Raw genomic sequence first — 16,738 nt, 5'->3', positions numbered from 1 at the left:
CATCGTGGCCCCGCCCACCCCAGCTCCCGCGCATGCGCTGATCACTCCGGAGGCGCCCTCGCCGCTAGGTGGCGCTCCTCCACGACATCCCGCGCTGACGTCACACGGCGGCGCGGGCGGTGCTGTCAAGCATGGCGGCGGCGGCGGCGGGTTGGGAGGGTGGCGTGACTCGGGCCCATCCGCCGCCATCCGCCGCCATCCGCCGCCATCCGCCGCCGGAGCCGCCCCGACGGACCGGGACAGGAGCGGGGACTCCCCGGGACAGCGCGGGACGGGGCGATGGTCCCTCAGCGGCCCCCGCCGTGAGGTGCCGTGGTGCATGCCGGGATGGGTAGTTCCGCACAGGCCGCGTGTGGCCGCCCCGTGGAAACCGGGGCTCACCGGGGGTGCGTGTCCCCGGGTCCCCCCTCCCTTCCCCTCCGCAGGCGTCCAGCGTGGGGGGGCCTGGCGTGGCCCCCGCCATTCCTGCAGCGCCTGCCAGAGCAGCCCCGGGACGGTTTGAGGCCCCTCCTCGCTATTTCGAGGGGGGGTTATAGAAACCCCGGACACCCCCGTGTCCAGGGGGCGACGAGGGGCGGTGGGGGGAGCCCCGCGGGCTGCATTCGCTTCTGGATCTGCTGATATCCGTGTCTCCCTCTCCAGTTACAGGTTCTCACGCCGACAACGGGTTTAAGAAACTGCGGTGGGTGTAAGAAGCTGCTGGAAATGAGGAGGTGGGTTCAACCGGCCTGTCCAGGGGGTCTGTGTTCTGCACTCCCCTCCGAGATCATAATCAGCCAAAATTCTGAAATTAGCTCTGCCAAACCACTTTAACCACTGCATAAGCCTCTCTCGGCGCTGACATCCCACCCCCAGAGCTGTGTCCCCACGTCAGTTTGTGCTCCAGCTGCTGTGGGGCAGGAGCAGGTGACACCACGGCTGTGACTCCCAGCTGTCCTCTTGTCACCCCGCGCTCCCCTGGGGGGGAAAAGTTAATGAAATAGAACAAGGGAAGTGTAGAGTCTTGAATCTGGGCAGGAACAGCCCCAGGTTCCAGTGTAAGTTGGGGAATGACCTATTAGAGAGCAGGGTAGGGGAAAGGGAGCTGGGGGTCCTGGGGACAGCAGGGTGACCATGAGCCAGCACTGGGCCTTGTGGCCAGGAAGCCAATGGTACCTGGGGTGGGTTAGAAGGGGGTGGTCAGTAGGTCAGAGAGGTTCTCCTGCCCCTCTGCTCTGCCCTGGGGAGACCACACCTGGAATATTGTGTCCAGCTGTGGCCCCTCAGTTCCAGCAGGACAGGGAACTGCTGCAGAGAGTCCAGCGCAGCCACCAAGATGCTGGAGGGAGTGGAGCATCTCCCGTGTGAGGAAAGGCTGAGGGAGCTGGGGCTCTGGAGCTGGACAAGAGGAGACTGAGGGGGGACTCATTCCTGGGGATCAATATGGAAAGGGGCAGTGTCAGGAGGATGGAGCCAGGCTCTTCTGGTGACAACCAGGGACAGGACAAGGGGCAATGGGTGCAAACTGGAACACAGGAGGTTCCACTGAAAGAGGAGAAGCAACTTGTTTGGGGTGAGGGTGGCAGAGCCTGGCCCAGGCTGCCCAGGGGGTTGTGGAGTCTCCTTCTGTGCAGACATTCCAACCCGCCTGGACACCTTCCTGTGTAACCTCATCTGGGTGTTCCTGCTCCATGGGGGATTGCACTGGATGAGCTTTCCAGGGCCCTTCAACCCCTGACACTCTGGGATTCTCAGAGTGACAGCAACTGCAACTGATCTGCTGCGGTTTCCCCTCACCAAATGGCTGGGCCTGCAGACCCTCGAAGCCCGCGGTGCCGTCAGCCACAGCCTCATCCTGTCTCCCCACCGCCTTTTATTCGGCAGCCGCTGCCGGCTCAGCCATTTCCGCAGGCGTCCAGCGTGGGGGGGCCTGGCGTGGCCCCCGCCATTCCTGCAACGCCTGCCAGAGCAGCCCCGGGATGGTTTGAGGCCCTTCCCTGCCATTCTGGGGGAGGGTTATAGAAATCCCGGACACCCCCGTGTCCAGGGGGCTATGAGGGGCAGTGGGGGGAGCCCCGCAGGCTGCATTCGCTTCTGGATCTGCTGATATCGGTGTTTCCCTCTCCAGTTACAGGTTCTCACCCGGGCTATGGGTTTAGGAAACTGCGGTGGGTGTAAGAAGCTGCTGGAAATGAGGAGGTGGGTTCACCTGGCCTGTCCAGTGTTCCACACTCTCCCCCAAGATCGCAATTAGCCAGAATTCTGTAATTAGCTCTGCCAAACCTCTATAACCACTACATAAGCCTCTCTCGGGGCTGACATCCCACCCCAGAGCTGTGTCCCCACATGGGTTTGTTGCTGTCGCGAGGCAAGTTCAGGTGGTGCTGTGGCCACAAAGTCGCATTCCCGGCTGCCCCTTGTCACCCCTCGCCCTGGCTGTACCTTGCTGGGTACAACTCTGGCGATCTGAAAGGACACAAGAATCCACCAGCAATGAGGAGGTGGGTTCAACTGGCCCATCCTCTCATAAATAGCCCAATTCTGCCTAACTAGCTCTGCCAAACCCAGGCACAAAGGTCTTGTCCCCTCATTAAGCCACCGAGTCTCTCAGGGCTGAAATCCCACTGCGGGGGAGGTCTGGAGTGACCCCCCATTCCAGTTTGTGGCCCACATGCTCATGGGTGCGTAATTAATCACGCTAATTAAGCATTCAGTCAAACGAGCAGCAGTGAGGGAGGATCTTCCCCCGCGCCCCGGGACAGGTCGGAGGCAGCAGCTTTTATTGACTTTTTTCCTTCAAACTTAGGTGAAGATCTGGTAGATCGTCCGTTTTTGGAAGAACTGGATGGCAGCTCCCAAAGAAGCTCGCCACGCTCCTTGCTTGCGTGGTAAGGAGCTTTGACTTACTGGGCTTTACTGGGAATACTGGTGAGCGCTGGTTTGCCACGGTAACAAGTGAAGCAGTGAAATTTATATCCTGGTGGTGCCATAATTCTCATTTCTTGACATTTCCCCTCGTTCTTTTCCAGCTGGACGCCGGCACTGGGTCCCCAGTCCAACACTCCTCACTTGGCTTGTCCTTCCGAGAGCTCCCAGTTACACCAGCCTTTTAACTGGGGATACTGGGATGACAACGGGTGATGCCACCATCTCAATAAATACCTGATTTCCCACTGGGTTTTTGGTACAGTGACAAATCTGGGGACACCATGGTGCTCCTGCAGAGTGCAGCAGCCCCATGGCACCTACCCCACACGTCCCACCACGCCGGTGCTGGTCAATGTCAACCCTTGGGGTGGACGGCCACAAATTGGGCTGTCTCCAGCCCCGGAGGAGGTGACGATGACAATGACAGAGCGGGTGTTCCCTGTCCCCCTGCGCCTGCGCGGTGGGCTCGGTGGGTCGTTGGCGGCGCAGGAAACCGCCAGCGCAGCCCAGGGGGGAAGTGGGTGCCAGCGGGCGCGGCATGGCGGAGCTGGAGGGTCCCGAATTCGGCAAAGCCGACTTTGTCCTGCTGGACGAGGTGACCATGGAGCAGTTCCTGGAGAACCTGCGCCTGCGGTATGGGACGGGGGACACTGGGGCGGGGGGACACGGCGATGGGGACACCCCGAAGTGCTGCTGCAGCATCCCCGGGCGTGGCACTGGGTGTGGTGGGTCCCAGTGATGCGGTTTGAGGCCCCACTGCAGCATCCGCGCCCTGGGGGTGCTGGTGTGAGGACGATGGGGGTACCGGGGACCCCTAGTCCCACGGGGGATGCGGAAGCGCCTGGCGCCAAACACCAGCACTGCAGGAAATGCCCGGGTGGTGCCTGTGGCTGGGGGGAAACTGAGGCACAGCCGCGCCCAAGGTGGGGTGGAGGTCTGGGGGATATAGGGCTGCGCACCCCAAAACTGTCCCACCTGTGGGTCCCCCACGCTTTTTGCCTGCTCTGCACCCACAGGTGCTGCTTGCAGGAAGAGCCACTGCCCCATGGCGTGGAGCCCTGGGGGGTCTCACCGTGCCCCACAGAAGGGCGCCCCACAGAGTGCTGCCCCATGGCACCCCGCAGGATGCCACCCTGCCCCATGGCACCCCACAGGATGTCATCCCACCCCATGATGCAGCAGCCCACAGAATGTGCATCCTGCCCAGTAGCACAGCACCCCACAGAGAATCATTCTGCCCTATGGCACGGCACCCTGCAGAGAACCATCCCACAGCTCAGCACTGTCAGAATGAGCATCCTGCCCCGTAGCACAGCACCACCCTGCCCTTGGTACAGCACCCCACGGAGAACCATGCTACCCAATGGGTGCCATCCTGCCCCATGGCACAGGGTGCCACCCCTAACATGGCACAGCACCCCACAGAATGTGCATCCTGCCCCATGGTACAGCACCCTGCAGGGTGCTATCACACCCCATGGCACAGCACCCCACTGTGTTCATCCTGCCCCATAGCATGATGTGCCCTACAGAGCAGCACCCTGCCCCATAGCACAGTGCCATGCAAGGTGCCACCCCACAGAGTACCATAGTACCATCCCACCCTGTGGCACAGCACCCAACAGAATGTGCATCTTGTCTCATAGCACAGCACCCTACAAGGTGGCACCCCATGGCACAGCACCCCACAGGGTGCCACCCCACTGCACCATCCTGCCCCATGGGGCAGGGTGCTGTCCTGCCCCACAGAAAAGCACCCTGCAGGGTGTCACCCCACCCCGTGGCACAGCACCCAACAGAGTCTGCATCTTGCCCCATGGCACAGGATGCTGTCTCACCCCATGGCACAGCACCCCACAGAATGTGCATCCTGCCCCGTAGCACAGCACCCTATGAGGTGCCACCCCACAGAATCCTCCTGCCCCATGGCACAAGGTGCCACCCCACAGCCCAGCACTCTGCAGGGTGTCACCCCATAGCACAGCACCCTACAAGGTGCCACCCCATGGCACAGCACCCCACAGGGTGCCCCCTAGCCCCACTGCCTGCCCCACGGCTGCCCCTCTGCGCAGGTTCTCGCAGGGTCGCATCTACACGTACATCGGGGAGGTGGTGGTGGCGGTGAACCCGTACCGGGCGCTGGCGCTGTATGGCGCACCGATGGTGGAGCGCTACCGCGGCCGCGAGCTCTACGAGCGCCCGCCGCACCTCTTCGCTCTGGCCGACGCCGCCTACAAGGCCATGAAGCGCCGCGCCAAGGACACCTGCATCGTCATCTCGGGTAGGGCCGGCGGTGATTTTTTGGGGTGGGGGGCACCCTTGGGTGGGTGGCACCCACCCTCACCCAGTCCCTGTTCTCCCCGCCAGGCGAGAGTGGGGCGGGCAAGACAGAGGCCAGCAAGTACATCATGCAGTACATCGCCGCCATCACCAACCCCAGCCAGCGCGCCGAGGTGGAGAGGTGGGTCCGGCCCCACGGTGCCGTGGGGCGGGAGGGCTGGGGGTTGGGGTATAGACCCCATGGCCTGCCAACTCTGGGCTGGCGGGGAATCAGGGGTGCCCCATGCCTGTGGGGTGATCCTTGGGGGCCCCATACTTATAGAGAAGGTATGGGGCAACTAGGGGTAGCCCATGGCTGTGGGGTGGTTCTGGGGTGCCCTATGGACATTGAGATGGTGTGGGGTGACCAAGGTGCCCCATAGGGCTGTGGAGTGGGTTGACCTGGGTGCCCCATGCCTATAGTGATGATGTGGGGCAACCAGGGGTGCCCCATAGCTGTGGGCTGATCCTGGGGGTCCTGGAGTGCTCCTGGCCATAGAGAAAACCTGAGGTGACATGGGGCGCCCCATGGGGCTGCGGGATGGTCCTGGAAGGTCCTGGGGTGCCCCATGCCCATAGGGATGATGTGGGGCAACCAGGAGTGCCCCATGCCTGTGGGGTGGTCCTGGGGGACCTGGTGTGCCCCATGTCCAGAGAGATGTTGTCGGGGGGAGCAGGGTGGCACACGGACCTGTGGGGTGGGGTGGAGTGGAGGGACCAGGGGGCCTCATGGCTTTGGGGTGGTCCTGGGGTGCCCTATGGCCATAGAGGTGGGGTGGGAAGACCAGGGGTGCCGTGTCCTGTGTCCATCCGTGAGGTTGCAGCCCCACGGTGCTGTGCCACACCGTGCCGTGCTGTGCCACTCCGTGCCATGGTGTGCCATCCTGTGCCATGCCGTGCCACCACCCAGGGTGAAGAACGTGCTGCTCAAGTCCAACTGCGTCCTGGAGGCCTTCGGCAACGCCAAAACCAACCGCAACGACAACTCCAGCCGCTTCGGCAAGTACATGGACATCAACTTTGACTTCAAGGGCGACCCCACCGGCGGGCACATCCACAACTACCTCCTGGAGAAGGTGTGGGAGGGGTTGTGGGCGGGGCCATGGGCAGGTGGGTGCTGGTCTCACCTGGGCACCACCTGGCACCCACTCCCTGCTCCTCTTCCAGTCCCGGATCCTCCAGCAGCAACCGGGAGAGAGGAACTTCCATGCCTTCTACCAGGTGGGATGGGATGGGATGGGATGGGACAGATGGGGTGTGATCCTTGGGATGAGATGGGGATGGGATAGGATGGATGGCATCTATAGGATAGGATCAATGGGATGGATTGGATGGAATGGATGGGATCTACAGCATAGGATCAATGGGATGGATGGGATCTATAGGATAGGATCGATGGCATGGATGGAATGGAATGGATGGGATCTACAAGACAGGATCAATGGGATGGATGGGATCTATAGGATAGGATCTATGGGATGGATGGAATGGAATGGATGGGATCTACAAGATAGGATCAATGGGATGGATGGGATCTATGGGATAGGAGTGGATGTGAAAGGGATAGATGGGGATGGGGAAAATGGGATAAAAGGGACAGCGTACGGGGACGCAGACCCACACCAGCCAGACTGGGGGGGCACCAGGCTGGGGTTCCCCCCCCTCATGGTGCTGACCCCCCTACCCCACAGCTGCTGCTGGGTGCCCCCCAGGCGCTGCTGAGCTCGCTGCACCTCTGCCGGGACCCCCGCACCTACCGCTACACCCGGGAGGGAGCCCCTGCCTGCGTGAGTGCGGGGACACAGGGACAGGGTGGGGGTCAGGGGTGTTCCTAGCCCCTGACACCCCGTCCTGTCCCCAGGAGGAGGACGCGGGCGGGTACCGCGCGGTGGAGGAGGCACTGGGCATCATCGGCTTCTCCCCTGAGGAGGTGGGGACCCTGTGGCGGGTCCTGGCGGCCATTCTGCTCCTGGTGAGACCCTGTGGTGGCCCTCCTGCACCAGTACACCCCCCCTGCACCAGTATGGTCCCCCCTGCACCTGTACAGCCCCTCCTGTGCACCAGTGCGGCCCCTGCATACCAGTATGGCCCCCTGTACCAGTATGGCCCCCTGCACCAGTACAACCCCCACACACACCTGTACAGCTTCTCCTGCACACTCGTATGGGCCAGTCCAGCCCAACGCAACCCAGCACGGCCCAACCCAGCCCAATACGAACCAGTATGGCATGGCACAGCCCCATACAGAGCAGTACAGCCCAATGCAACCCAGCATGGCCCAGCACAGCCCAATACAAACCAGTACAGCCGAATTCAACCCAGCATGGCCCAGCCCAGCTCAACACAAACTAGTATAGCCCAGTACAGCCCAATACAAACCAGTACAGCCCAATGCAACCCAGCCCAGCCCAGCAATGTCCCAGCACAGCCCAGCTCAGCCCAGTACAAACCAGTAGAGCCCCGCATGGCCCAGCTCAGCCCATGAAACAGCAGGGGCTGGTGCCAGGGCACCCCATCCCCTTCCTGGGGGGCTCCTGGGTGTCCCCCACCTACACCCACCAAGGTGGCTTTGCGGGGCACCCCAGGGCAACATCCAGTTCACGGTGGAGGGTGAGGTGACCACGGCAGAGGACACGGCCGTGGTGGAGGACATGGCGGCGGTGACGGCGCTGGCGGAGCTGACGGCCACAGCCCCCGGGTGCCTGCACCAGGCGCTGCTCACCCGCACCGTGGCGGCCGGCGGTGGCGAGCTGATCGAGAAGGGCCACAGCCCCCGGGAAGCCGCCTATGCCCGGGATGCCTGCGCCAAGGTAGGGAGGGGACACAGGGTGACACCCACCACAGCACCCTCGGGTGGCCATCACGCTGTCCCTGTCGCCAGGCCATCTACGAGCGGCTCTTCTGCTGGATTGTGGGACGCATCAACGCCAGCATTGCCGCCCGTGGCTATGACGCTCGTCTGCATGGCAAGAGCACCGTCATCGGCGTCCTTGATATCTACGGCTTTGAGATCTTCGACACCAACAGGTGAGCAGGCCCAAGGGTTGGGGGGGGGACATGGGGACGTGGAGGGGACAGGAGCTGGGAGGGATGTGGTCAGAGGACTAGAGATGGGAAGAATGTGTGGAGGGATCGGGGGACATGTGGAGGGGACATGACCTGGGAGAGATTTCAGGGGGATTTGGGATGGGAATGATGTGTGGAGGGGACAAGGGGACACCTGGGAGAGACACATGGAGGCAACAGGACCTGGGAGGGACACAGGGAGGTGACAGGAGTTGGGGGAAGGCCTGGGGGGAACAGAGTTCCAGGAGGGACCCGTGGAGGTGACAGGACCCAGGAGGGACACATGGAAATGACAGGGCTTGAGAGGGATCCATGGAGGGAATGGGACACAGGATGGGGACATGGAGGGACAGGACCAGGAGGGACAAGACCACAAGGAACCCATGGAGGGACAGGAGCAGGTCCCCAGCAGGGCCACGGGGCAGGAGGCGCAGGGGACATGGCATGGGGCCGGGTGACAGCGGCTGTCCTGTCCCCCTGTCCCAGCTTCGAGCAGTTCTGCATCAACTACTGCAACGAGAAGCTGCAGCAGCTCTTCATCGAACTGGTGCTGCGGCAGGAGCAGGAGGAGTATCAGCGGGAGGGCATCACCTGGCAGAGCGTGAGGGGACAGGGGACATGGGGACATGGGGGACATGGCATTGCCTGGCAGAGCGTGACGGGACGGGGACATGGGGGGAAGATGGGGAGGACAGGGGGGCATTGGCTGGCAGAACACAAGTGGACACAGGGACATGGGAGGACATGGGGGCATCACCTGGCAGCACGTGAGGAGACATGGGGGCATCACCTGGCAGTGTGTGAGGGGACACAAGGACATGGAGGGGACATGAGGACATCACCTGGTAGCACACAAGGGCATCGGGGAGATGTGAGGGGAAAGGGGGGACATGATGGGACATGCTATCACCTGGCAGAGCGTAAGGAAACACACTGGGGCATGGAGGGACATGGGGACATCACCTGGCAAAGCGCAGGAGGACATGGGGACATCACTTTGCAGAGCATGAGGGCCTTGGGGAAAACAGGGGGACATGGGGGGACATGGGGGACATCACTTTGCAGAGCACAAGGGCCTTGGGGAAAACAGGGGGACATGGCGGGACATGGGAGCATCATTTGGCAGAGCTTGGGAGGACATGGGGGAACAGGGGGGACATGGCCTGGCAAAGCTTGGGGGACAGGAGACATGGGTGGACAGGGGACATGGGTGGCACCACCTAGCAGAGCACTTGGGGGGTCACAGGGGGGACACAGGGACATTGTCTGGCAGAGAGTGAGCAGCTTGGGGGGACCTGGAGGGGGCCATGGGGCCATCACCTGGCAGAGCTCGGGGAATGGGAGGGCATGGGTGACATCACCTGGCAGGGCCAGATTTTGGTTACATGGGCACAATTCAGGGTGCCTCAGGGGGGGAAATTTGGGGTGCCCACCCCCCCACATTGCCCCCCCAGATTGAATACTTCAGCAACGAGCCCATCGTGGCACTGGTGGAGCAGCCGCACCGCGGGGTGCTGGCGCTGCTGGACGAGGCGTGCCTGGCCGCGGGGACCGTCACCGACCCGCTTTTCCTGGCCTCCATGGATGCCCGCCTGGGCCACCACCCCCACTACACCAGCCGCAAGGTGAGCTGGGGAGGTCGGGGGGAGCGGCGGGGGATACACGGGCTGGGGATTGACACCCCTGTGCCCCCCAGCTCTGCCCCACGGACAAGACCATGGAGTTCGACCGGGATTTCCGCATCAAGCACTACGCTGGAGATGTCACGTAAGGGGGATGTGGGCGGGACATGTGGGAGACGGGGGGGCTGTGGGTGTCAGTGGGTGGCTGTGGGGCTCGGGGGCACCATGGAGGACTTTGGGAGGGCTTGAAGAACCATGAGGGACGCAGTTGGGACGATGGGGCTAGAGGGACTCTTGGGGGTCTATGGTTGACTATGAGGCCTTGGAGAACCATGGCGGACCATGGGGGTGTCATAGGACTCTGGGGGTCTTGAGGGACCATGGGAGGTGGTTTGGGGTCATGAGGGACCATGGGGAAGGCACTTGGGACCAGGGGGCTAGAGGGGCTCTTGGGAGTCTATGGTTGACGATGAGGCCTTGGAGAACCGTGGAGAACCATGGTGGACCACGGGGGAGCCTGGGGGTGTCATAGGACTTTGGGGGTCTTGAGGGACCACGGGAGGTTTTTTGGGGTCATGGGGAACCTTGGGAGGGCATGGGGGGGGCACTTGGGACCATGAGACTACAGGGATTCTTGGACATCTATGGTTGACCATGAAGCCTTAGAGAACCATGAGGGGGTCATGGGACTGTGGGAGGACTTCAGGGGCCCTGAGATGCAGTTTGGGGTCATGGGGGACCATGAGAAAGGCACTTGGGACCAGGGGGCTGGAGTGGCTCTTGGGGGTCTGTGGTTGACCATGAGACCTTGGAGAACCATGCTGGACCATGGCAGGGTCATGGGACTGTGGGGGGTTTTGAAGGACCGCAGGAGATGGTTTGGGGTCATCAGGGATCATTGGGCTGTAGTGATCATGGGAACCATGGGGGACTGGTGAGGGGATCAGTTGGGGGCCACGGAGGACTATGGGGGACTGTGGGTGATCTTGTGGCCATGAGGGACCTTGGGAGGGCATGGTGGCCACCTGGGACCACTGAGGGCCACAGGAGCCCCTGAGGGACTCTGCAGTGGCCTTGGTTGGCCATGGGGCTTTGAGGACCATGGGGCATTGTGAGGACCATGGGGGACCATGGGTGACCATGGATGACAGGGTTGGGGAACTCCGTTCATGAGCGCGAACCCCACAGCCCCATGGCCTCCATGAGTGTCCCCAGGGCCACATGTCACCTCTGCGTGGGGCCGGGTGGCCCCGGCAGCCCTTGGGCCACCCCCAATGTGGTGTCCCCATCCCTCAGGTACTCAGTGGAGGGTTTCCTGGACAAGAACAAGGACACACTCTTCCAGGACTTCAAACGGCTCTTCTACAACAGGTTGGGGACACAGGGGACATAGGCTGGGGGCTGGTTGCACAGCTGTGGGGTGGGAGTGGGGTGGCTGGTGCTGCCAGCCCCATGCCAGCGCTGTCCCCAGCACGGACCCGGTGCTACGTGCCATGTGGCCCGATGGCGAGCAGAGCATCACCGAGGTCACCAAGCGCCCGCTGACTGCCGGGACACTCTTCAAGAACTCCATGGTGGCCCTGGTGGAGAACCTCGCCTCCAAGGTAGGGGACCAGGGACAGCTGGGCACGTCTCTGCACCAATGTCGCATTTCCCGATGGCAGGTGGACACGTCCCCAGCCCATCTTGGTGTGTCCCTGTGGCAGCTGGGCATGGCCTCAAGACACCTCCTGAGCCAGCCAAGCCTGTCCCCAAGACAGCTGAGTGTGTCCCCGCCAGCCAAGATGTCCCTGTGCCAGCCTGATGTGTCCCCAGACAGCTAAGAAGTCCCTGAGCTGGCCTAGCATATCCCCAAGCTAGCCAAGATGTACCTGTGCCATGCAGACATGTCCCTGAGCCAGTTTGGTGTGTCCCCAAGCCAGCCAAGGTGTCCCTGTGCCAGCCTGGTGTGTCCCCAAGCCAGTCAAGATGTCCTTGTGCTATGCAGGCATGTCCCTGAGTGAGCCTGATGTGTCCCCAAACCAGTCAAGCTGTCCCTTTGCCAGCCTGGCATGTCCCCAAGCCAGACAAGATGTCCTCAAGCCAGCTTGGAATATCCCCAAGCCAGACAAGATGTGTCTGTATGAGCCTGGTATGTCCCCAAGCCAGCCAAGGTGTCCCTGTGCCAGCCCCGTGTGTCCCTAAGCCACTCAGCCCTCCTGTCACCATGCCACCCATGCCTGGTGCCCTCCCACCTTCCGTGCCCGGAAACCCCCAGCCCCAGCTACCGGTGGTCCTGGTGCCACCGCAGTGCCACCGTGTCCCCGCAGGAGCCCTACTACGTGCGCTGCATCAAACCCAACGACCACAAGTCCCCAACGCTCTTCGACGCTGAGCGCTGTCGGCACCAGGTCTCCTACCTGGGGCTACTGGAGAACGTCCGTGTGCGCCGCGCCGGCTTTGCCTACCGCCAGCCCTACCACCGCTTCCTCCTGCGGTACGCCCCCCGAACGCCCCCTGGACCCCCCAAATGCCCCTGCGGCCCCTCACGCTGCTCCATCCCCCAGGTACAAGATGACCTGCGAGTACACGTGGCCCAACCACCTGATGGCCAGTGACCGAGAGGCCACGCAAGCCCTCCTGGAGCAGCACGGCTTCCAGGACGACGTGGCGTATGGTCACACCAAGGTCTTCATCCGCACACCCCGCACCCTCGTCTGCCTCGAGCAGGCGCGGGCGCAGCTCATCCCCATCATCGTCCTGCTGCTGCAGAAGGTGTGGGACATGCGTGGGGTGGGTTGGTTTGGTCTCAGCTCTGGGTGACACGGGGTTGGGGATACACCTGGAGCTGCTGGTGGGGTTCTGGGGAGATCCATGGGGCAGCGCCTGCCCTGACCCCCAGTGTTGGGCAGGACAGGGGTCTGGGGCAACACCAGGGCTCTGCCAGCACAAGGAGCTGCTGGTGGGGAAATCCATGAGGCAGTGCCCACCCTGACCCCCGGCACTGGGCAGAACATGGGGCTGGGGACACCCTGAGCTGCTGGCGGCGTCCTGGGGGGATCCATGGGACAGTGCCCACCCTGGTGCCAGGCAGGACATGGATTTGGGGGGACACCAGGGTTCTGCCCGGCACTGGGAGCTGCTGGTGGGGTCTGGGGGAAATCCACTGGGCAGTGCCCACCCTGATACCCAGCATTTGGCAGGGCATGGGTTTGGGGGGACACCAGGGCTCTGCTGGCACTGGGAGCTGCTGGTGGGGTCCCAGGGGAATCTGTGGGGCAGTGCCCACCCTGATCCCCAGCACTGAGCAGGACACGGGTTTGGGGGGACACCTGGAGCTGCTGGTGGAGTCTGGAGGGGAATCCATGGGGCAGTGCCCACCCTGACCCCCGGCATTATGCAGGCCTGGCGCGGCGCCCTGGCACGCCGGCGCTGCCGGCACCTGCGCGCTGCCTACGCCATCATGGCGTTCTACAAGCGGCAGAAGGTGAGGGCGTACCTGCGGGAGCTGCTGCGGCGCTTCCAGGCTGTCCGCACCCTCCCTGATTTCGGCAAGAGCGTGGAGTGGCCGGAGCCGCCGGCGGTGCTGGCGCGGTTCCAGGAGGCCAGCCAGCGCCTCTTCCGCAGGTACCGGCCTGCGCCTCGCTGGCCAGGGGACGGGGGACAGGGACATGGCACAGGGATGAGGGCACGGGAACATGGGAAAGGAACATGGTTTGGGAATGTGAGACGGAGATGTGGGATGGGAACATGGGCTGGGGACAGGGACACGGGACAGGGACACGGGACAAGGACACAAGAAGGGGACGTGGGATGTGGACGTAGGATGGGGATGCAGGATGGAGTTGCAGACAGGGACAGGGACGTGGGACAAGGACACAAGATGGGGATGTGGGCATGGGATGGGGATGCAGGGTGGGGTCATGGGGATGCAGGATGGAATTGCAAACAGGGACATGGGACAAGGACACAAGATGGGGATGTGAGACAGGGACATGGGATGTAGGATTGGAATGTGGGATGGGAACATGAGGTGGGGACAGGGACACAGGACAAGGACACAAGATAGGGATGGGGACATGAGATGGAGATGTGGGACAGGGCTGGGGATGTGGAATGGGAATGTGGGACGAAGACGTGGGTTGGGGACATGGGATGGGGATACAGGATGGAGATGTGGTATTGGGACATGGGATGGTGATGCAGGATGGGGACAGGGACATGGGAGATGCAGGACGGGAATGTGGGTCGGGGATATGGGATGGGGTCACGGACATGAGACAAGGACATGGGATGGGGATGTGGGACAGGGATAGGGATGTGGGATGGGGTCAGGGACATGGGACAAGGACATGGGATGGGGACAAGGACATGGTCAGGGACATGGGATGGGGACAGGGACACAGGACAAAGACACGAGATGGCGATGTGAGGTGGGGAGGTGGTTGGGGACATGGGATGGGAATGCAGGGCAGGGATGTGGGACAGGGACACGTGGGTAGGTGCATGGGATGTGCTCATGTGACAGTGACATGACTGCCCCGAGTCCCCCCTGCAGGTGGCGGGCGCGCCAGATCGTGAAGAACATCCCCCCATCAGCCATGGGGCAGCTCCGCGCCAAGGTGGCCGCCATGGAGGCACTGGGGGGGCTGCGGCGGGACTGGGGCTGCCAGCGCAGCTGGGCACAGGACTACCTCTCCTCGGTAAGGGTGGCTTTGGTGTCCCCGGGGGTGTCACCCGTGCCCCACGCCATGGTGACACCCCCATCACTGCTCCCCCCAGCCCAGCGAGAACCCAGGGCAGGCACTGGTCTTTGCCCGCCGTGTCCAGAGCCTCAAGGACAAGGTGCATTTCAGCTCCGTCCTCTTCTCCTGCCACGTCCGTAAGGTGAGTGGGGGGATCCTGCTTGGCCACCATGTCTGTGTCACCCCCCCTAGCGTATCTCCTCACCTGTCCCTGTCCCCACAGATCAACCGCTTCGGGAAGAGCCGGGACCGGGCCATCCTGGTGACGGACCAGCACCTCTACAAGCTGGACCCGCGGCAGCAGTATCGGGTGATGCGGGCGCTGCCCCTCAGCTCTGTGAGTGTCCCCAAACCCACCAGTGTCCCCAGGCCATGGCAGGGGGGCAGAGTCACCCCCTACACCCTGTCCCACTCCTACCTGGAGGCTGGAGATCCCTCCATGGTCCCCATGGCCACACACTGGAGCTGTCTGCGGTGGCACAGGGAGGTCCCCCAGGACAGAGGTGGGACGATGTCCCCACCATGCTGGCCATGCTGTGCTGTCCCCACCATGCTGTCCATGCTGTGCTCTCCCCACCATGTTGGCAGTGCTGTGCTGTCCCCACTGCGATGTCCCCCCTGTGCTGTCCCCACCACACTGGCCATGCCATACTGTCCCCACTGTGCTGCCCCTGCTGTGTTGTCCCCACCATGATGTCCCCCCTGTGCTGTCCCCACCACACTGGCCATGCCATACTGTCCCCACTGTACTGTCCCTGCTGTGCTGTCACCACTGTGGTGTCCCATCCACATTGGCCATGCTGTGCTGTCCCCATCATGCTGTCCTGACCACACTGTCCTCACCGTGCTGTCCCCACCATGCTGTCCCCACCGTGCTCACCATGACACCTTGGCCACACTGTGTTGCCCATGCCACGTCCCCACTCTCCTCAGCCCTGGGCAGCCCTGGCCGCAGCGGTGACCCCAGCTGTCCCCGCAGGTGACAGGGCTGAGCGTGACGAGCTGCGGGGCGCAGCTGGTGGTGTTCCACACGCGCGGGCAGGAGGAGCTGGCCGTGTGCCTGCACCGCACGCAGCCGCCGGGGGACAACCGCGTGGGCGAGCTGGTGGGCGTCCTGTTGGAGCACTGCCGAGCGTGAGTTGGGGGGCTGTGGGCTGGGGGTTCCCTGTGACCCCCACACACCCCCGTTGACATTGGGGTGTCGCAGGACCAAGCGGGAGCTGCAGGTCCGGGTGTCTGACCGCGTCCAGCTGAGCCTGGGCAGGCGCCGGCGGCTGCTGACGGTGGAGACGCGCCTGGATGTGCCCACCCCTGATTTTGGGAAAAGCCGCGACGGCTTCGTGCTTTACTGGCCTGGGAAATGAGGGAGGGGACAGCTCCGTCACCCACCCCCAGCCGCGTCCTGCCCCCACCCTGCCCCGCTCACTGAGGACCCCGTGACCCTCAACCGTGCGTCCCCATGGACTCCCCAGAACGATGCCGAAGCTTCTGTGTGTGTTGGGAATAAAGAGCTGGATGGGACCCTCGCAGCTCGTGACCCTCGTGTCCCCCAGCTGCCCCAGGATGGGCTGGGGTCCCTAAAAACTGCCACACAGCATGGGGACCCTGCTGGGGAGGGGGGGGCTGGGGAGGCAGGTTAGCTGCAGTGGGGATGTGATGGGGTGGGATCAATGGGGTGGTGGAGGGGTGTGGATGGAGGTGGGGTGGGATCTATGGGGTGGGATGAGTGGATGGGATGTAATCTCTGGAATGGGGTGGGCTGAGATCTGCTGGATAAGGTGGGATGGATGGGACAGGATCAATGGAAGCAATGGGGTGAAATCCACAGGATGGGATGGAATGTGGTGAGATGAATGGATGGGGGGGGGGTGGATCTATGGACTGGGATGGGATCCGTGGGGTGGGATCTGTTGGGCTGAGGTGGGATGAATGGATGGGATGGAATCTCTGGGATGGGGTGAGGTGATGGCTGGAATCTGTGGGATGGGGTGCGGTGCGATGGGATCTGTGGGCTGGGATCTGTTGGGATGGGGTGGAATCTCTGGGGTGGGGTGGGCTGGGATCTGTGATATGGGATGGGGTGAGATGGGATCTATAAGA

The 16,738-nt window shown here is 62.8% G+C and overlaps 1 protein-coding gene and 2 non-coding genes across 5 annotated transcripts; all 3 read left to right on the top strand.

Moving 5' to 3' along the window:
- The first annotated feature begins 69 nt into the window (after positions 1–69).
- On the top strand, positions 70–16,222 carry MYO1G (myosin IG). Of its 3 annotated transcripts, none has more exons than XM_065054926.1 (26): positions 70–307; positions 643–713; positions 2,108–2,178; positions 2,786–2,907; positions 3,009–3,540; positions 4,980–5,188; positions 5,275–5,368; positions 6,137–6,302; positions 6,394–6,447; positions 6,918–7,013; positions 7,088–7,198; positions 7,812–8,036; positions 8,108–8,253; positions 8,779–8,893; positions 9,747–9,917; positions 9,989–10,059; positions 11,211–11,285; positions 11,386–11,518; positions 12,224–12,390; positions 12,461–12,668; positions 13,297–13,520; positions 14,452–14,596; positions 14,676–14,780; positions 14,862–14,975; positions 15,618–15,772; positions 15,846–16,222. In XM_065054926.1, exons 5-26 carry the CDS (start codon positions 3,446–3,448, stop codon positions 16,000–16,002), a joined length of 3,036 nt encoding a protein of 1,011 aa, XP_064910998.1. In that variant the 5' UTR covers positions 70–307; positions 643–713; positions 2,108–2,178; positions 2,786–2,907; positions 3,009–3,445; the 3' UTR covers positions 16,003–16,222. The 3 variants fall into 3 exon arrangements, with proteins under 3 accessions (XP_064910998.1, XP_021156376.2, XP_064910997.1); XM_021300701.2 differs by having other exon boundaries at positions 71–386; positions 2,786–2,867; XM_065054925.1 differs by having other exon boundaries at positions 75–307; positions 2,786–2,867.
- LOC135578913 (small nucleolar RNA SNORA9) lies at positions 420–551 on the top strand. Its single transcript, XR_010471021.1, has one exon. It is a non-coding gene; the product is annotated as a small nucleolar RNA SNORA9 (small nucleolar RNA).
- On the top strand, positions 1,885–2,016 carry LOC135578912 (small nucleolar RNA SNORA9). Its single transcript, XR_010471020.1, has one exon. It is a non-coding gene; the product is annotated as a small nucleolar RNA SNORA9 (small nucleolar RNA).
- Positions 16,223–16,738: the final 516 nt, after the last annotated feature.

The sequence above is a fragment of the Columba livia genome, chromosome 2, assembly GCF_036013475.1.
Source record: "Columba livia isolate bColLiv1 breed racing homer chromosome 2, bColLiv1.pat.W.v2, whole genome shotgun sequence".
Lineage (NCBI taxonomy): Eukaryota > Metazoa > Chordata > Aves > Columbiformes > Columbidae > Columba > Columba livia.
The sequence above is the reverse complement of the archived record's forward strand: the minus strand, read 5'-3'. Positions and strand labels throughout refer to the sequence as shown.

Coding starts and splice junctions, on each gene's coding strand:
- MYO1G (XM_065054926.1), top strand. CDS start 3,446: ATGGCGGAGCTGGAGGGTCCCGAATTCGGCAAAGCCGACTTTGTCCTG. Junction 8,254..8,778: donor GAGATCTTCGACACCAACAG/GTGAGCAGGCCC, acceptor CCCCTGTCCCAG/CTTCGAGCAGTTCTGCATCA. Junction 9,918..9,988: donor CCCACTACACCAGCCGCAAG/GTGAGCTGGGGA, acceptor TGTGCCCCCCAG/CTCTGCCCCACGGACAAGAC.